This window comes from Antrostomus carolinensis, unplaced genomic scaffold (assembly GCF_000700745.2).
Source record: "Antrostomus carolinensis isolate BGI_N321 unplaced genomic scaffold, ASM70074v2 scaffold23985, whole genome shotgun sequence".
Lineage (NCBI taxonomy): Eukaryota > Metazoa > Chordata > Aves > Caprimulgiformes > Caprimulgidae > Antrostomus > Antrostomus carolinensis.
In genome coordinates, this window is record NW_010317382.1 from 15878 (window position 1) to 19076 (window position 3199).

Consider the following 3199-nt stretch of genomic DNA (forward strand, 5'->3'; position numbering starts at 1 on the left):
AAAGAATGTGATGGCAGAGAAAAACAAACGCAGCGTGTATAAAGTAAAAGCTAGTTATGAATAATACAAAGATTTTTAAAACTCCCATGAATAGTTGTGGTCTAAGAAAATGCGTTTTGTAAAGTTGCCTGGGTTTTGGGGTGTAGTTAAAAGTTTCAGTGAGGTGTGGGGGAGACAGCTCTGTCTGGGGAAGCGGCTCTCAGAAAGGCTGGATCAGAGAGTTTTTACTTACTTTTCTGGGTGTTGGGTTCCAGAGATATTTGACACCAAAAAATATGAGAATAAGAGAAATGAGCAGCACGCTGAGGAGCAATCCACAGATCTGGTATCTGGTGCAGGTCTTCTTTCGTGTCTTGGATGCTTCTGCCTAATTAATGACAAAACAGCGATAGCCAGAGGTTGTCTGATGATTCGAGGAGGGACGAGTACACACACGTATCAGACATTTATCATGCTGACAAGCTGCACGGTGGCAAAGCAAGCCACCAACTTACATCCAGAAAGCGGCAATCCTCCGGGCTCTCCCAAGCCGTCCCTCCCATGGTCTTCTCCGGGTGCGAGGACTCGAGATCACTGCGAGGTGGAGTTACAGAAGCTCTGGGCTGCACATGCGGCGGGAAGGCTGGGGCACTGCCACCCCCGTGACGGCAGCAGCCAGCTCTCCCCCACAGCCTGACGGGCCTCGCTCGCTGTTCACAGGATGCAAGAGATTCCTGTGTTTTTGGAGGCAAACCTGCGCAAAGCTCTGCTCTGCAGTGTCCACTGGCCATGTCCAGGGTCCCAGGTTTTCATTGGAGCTCTGATCCTGCCTCTACTTCTGCCTGTGTGTGGTGGTTTCACTTGGCTAGCACTGGGCTAGCAGCCAAACACAGCCACTCGCTCACCCCCCCATGCCAGGGGACAGGGGCTCATAGGTTGAGAGAAGAACAATTTAATAGTTGAAATAAAATTTAAAAATAATAATGAGATTATTATTAATAATAATAATAACAGTAATAAAATATTCAAATGAGTGATAACCAGTGCAATTGCTCACCCTCTGCAGACCAAGACCAGCCCATTCCCAGATAGTGATCCCAGAGGAGCAACGATCCCAAATTGAAAATGCAATCCCGGGAGAGCCAGAGCCTGAGCGAAAGCCAGAGAGAGGAAGAGAGGAAGAGCCCCTCATGAATCTCCTGCCCGTGGTGGGATAGGAGAAGGAATAGCCCATTGGCAGAGACAAATGCCAATTTAGCTAATTCATTACTATTCCTCATGCCCCCCCTTAGATCTTGCACTTGTAGACTGACAAAACACAAAGTCCTTCAACTTCCAGCGACACAAATGAAACTATTGGTATGTTATAAATGTTTTCCTAATAAATCCCAGCTGAAACCAAACCCCAGCACTATTCTAGCTACTAAAAAGAAACCAGCTCTGTCCCAGCTACAAACCAGGGCATGGTGCACTGATGGCTGAAGGTGCCCAGGCTGTGCCAGGGCTCTCGGGCTGTCCCAGGGCTCCGGGGACACAGACACTGCTGCTCTCGGAGGGGCTGATTGCCTGTGCCCATGTGTGCAGTGGGGCTGCTGCTGTGGGGAGCTGCCAGCCAGGTGTCTGCATGGCAGGGGGACACGGGCATGGGTGGGGGGACAGGGGTATGCGTGGGCATGGGTGTGCATGCACCTTTGCATGTGTGTGTGTGTGTATGGGTGTGCAGGCACATATGTGTGTGCACACACGTGTGCATGTGCCTGCACCCACTGCCAGCCCTCAGCACCGTGATGTGAAGCCCGAGCTCTCCCCATGGTGGGCTCTGACATCCCACACCCGCTTTGTGTAGAGCCTTGCCCCAAAGTCAGCCAAGCCAGGAATTTCCTGACTAATATTTTTTTCTACGTTCAAAAATTTCCATTTGTTGAAATCCTACTCTTTCTTCATGGAAATGAACCCATCTTAAGAAAGGCTTTCCGAAATCCAGCGTGAAGTTTCTAGTCTGAACAGGATGAGACTCCCTGGTGTAGAGGAGCTGGCACGCGCTGTTTTTCCAAGCTATTTACACTCATAAAAACCCAGAGTGCATCATGCACTAATTAAAATTGCACTGAAAAGAAGAGAATCCATATCAAGTTTTACTCAGGGTGAAAAAAGACGAAGAAAAAAAATTGCTTTCAGCGAGTCCAGCGTTGGCTTTGCGAGCGTGTTGGGGCATCGCTGCTGCATCCCGAGGGTAAATCCAAGTGGGACAGAACCGGAGTCGCTGGATATCCTGGGGAAAGCATTGTGCACACGTGTGTGCAGGGGTGTGTGTGCCCTGGTGTGCATCAACTCCCTGCAAAGGGGTGTGGGCTCCCATGGCCACTCTGGGACCTGCTCCCTTCCCATCACCCAGCAGCGATCGCTCGCGGATGTAAAACACCCCGGGGATTATTAATATTTGAGAGGCCAATAGCAGAACAGGATTATATTGACGAGTGAAAGACAGCAGGTTATTTGGAGGAGAAAAAAAAAAATCAGTATTTAATGGAAAGCAATCACAGGCAGCCTTTGAAAACATTGGAAAGATTTTGGAAATCTCAATGCAGCAAATCCGTGCAGACACCACGTTTGTCTTTTTCCACTTTTCACCAGAAAGTTTCGCCTCTAAAACTTTTGTTATTCACTTTAAATTGAAGTATCTGAAAACATTTGCTTTTCCTGTCAAAATTACAGTTTCAAAGGGAAAAAATTTGGAGCAGCTCTACTGGAAGACGGTTATGATTACAGGAAAGAATTACAGCAGTGCTGTTAAGCAGACATAATTGATCAGCACAGCAGCGATCTTCACAATATCCCCCACTCCAGGCACAGGAAACACTGCAAATACCACTCGTAAACCAAATTAGGCATTATTATTTTATTACTGTTGTAAGGTAAATGTCAAGCTTTTTAATGGCAATCACTGTAACTCCGGCAGGAGTTGGGCATCTGAATTAGCTGGAAGAGGTGAGAACCTCCCAGGGCTGGGAGTTAATAAAACTCAATAAATATCATCGGTCCCTTGCAGCACTTGGCTAGCAGTGGGGATGGAGTGGCTGGGGCGAGTGGTGGGGGCTGAGGGGGGCTGGGGACTTTGTTTCACTGCAGCCGGCACAACTGGGCACTGCTGGCCAGGAGGGATGGGAGCAATGGGAATGAGCACCCTGTCCTGGTTTGTAGCTGGGACAGAGATGGTTTC

The 3199-nt window shown here is 48.6% G+C and overlaps 1 protein-coding gene across 1 annotated transcript in view; it reads right to left on the reverse strand.

Annotated features, from left to right (window-relative positions):
• TNMD (tenomodulin) overlaps positions 1-542 on the reverse strand; it is an 8411-nt gene extending 7869 nt beyond the window's left edge. Inside the window, exons 1-2 of the mRNA XM_010168572.1 lie at positions 495-542; positions 233-367 (exon numbers count right to left, since the gene is read on the reverse strand). Coding sequence (XP_010166874.1) covers positions 233-367; positions 495-542 — 183 coding nt within the window. The remainder of the gene's footprint in view (positions 1-232; positions 368-494) is intronic.
• Positions 543-3199: the final 2657 nt, after the last annotated feature.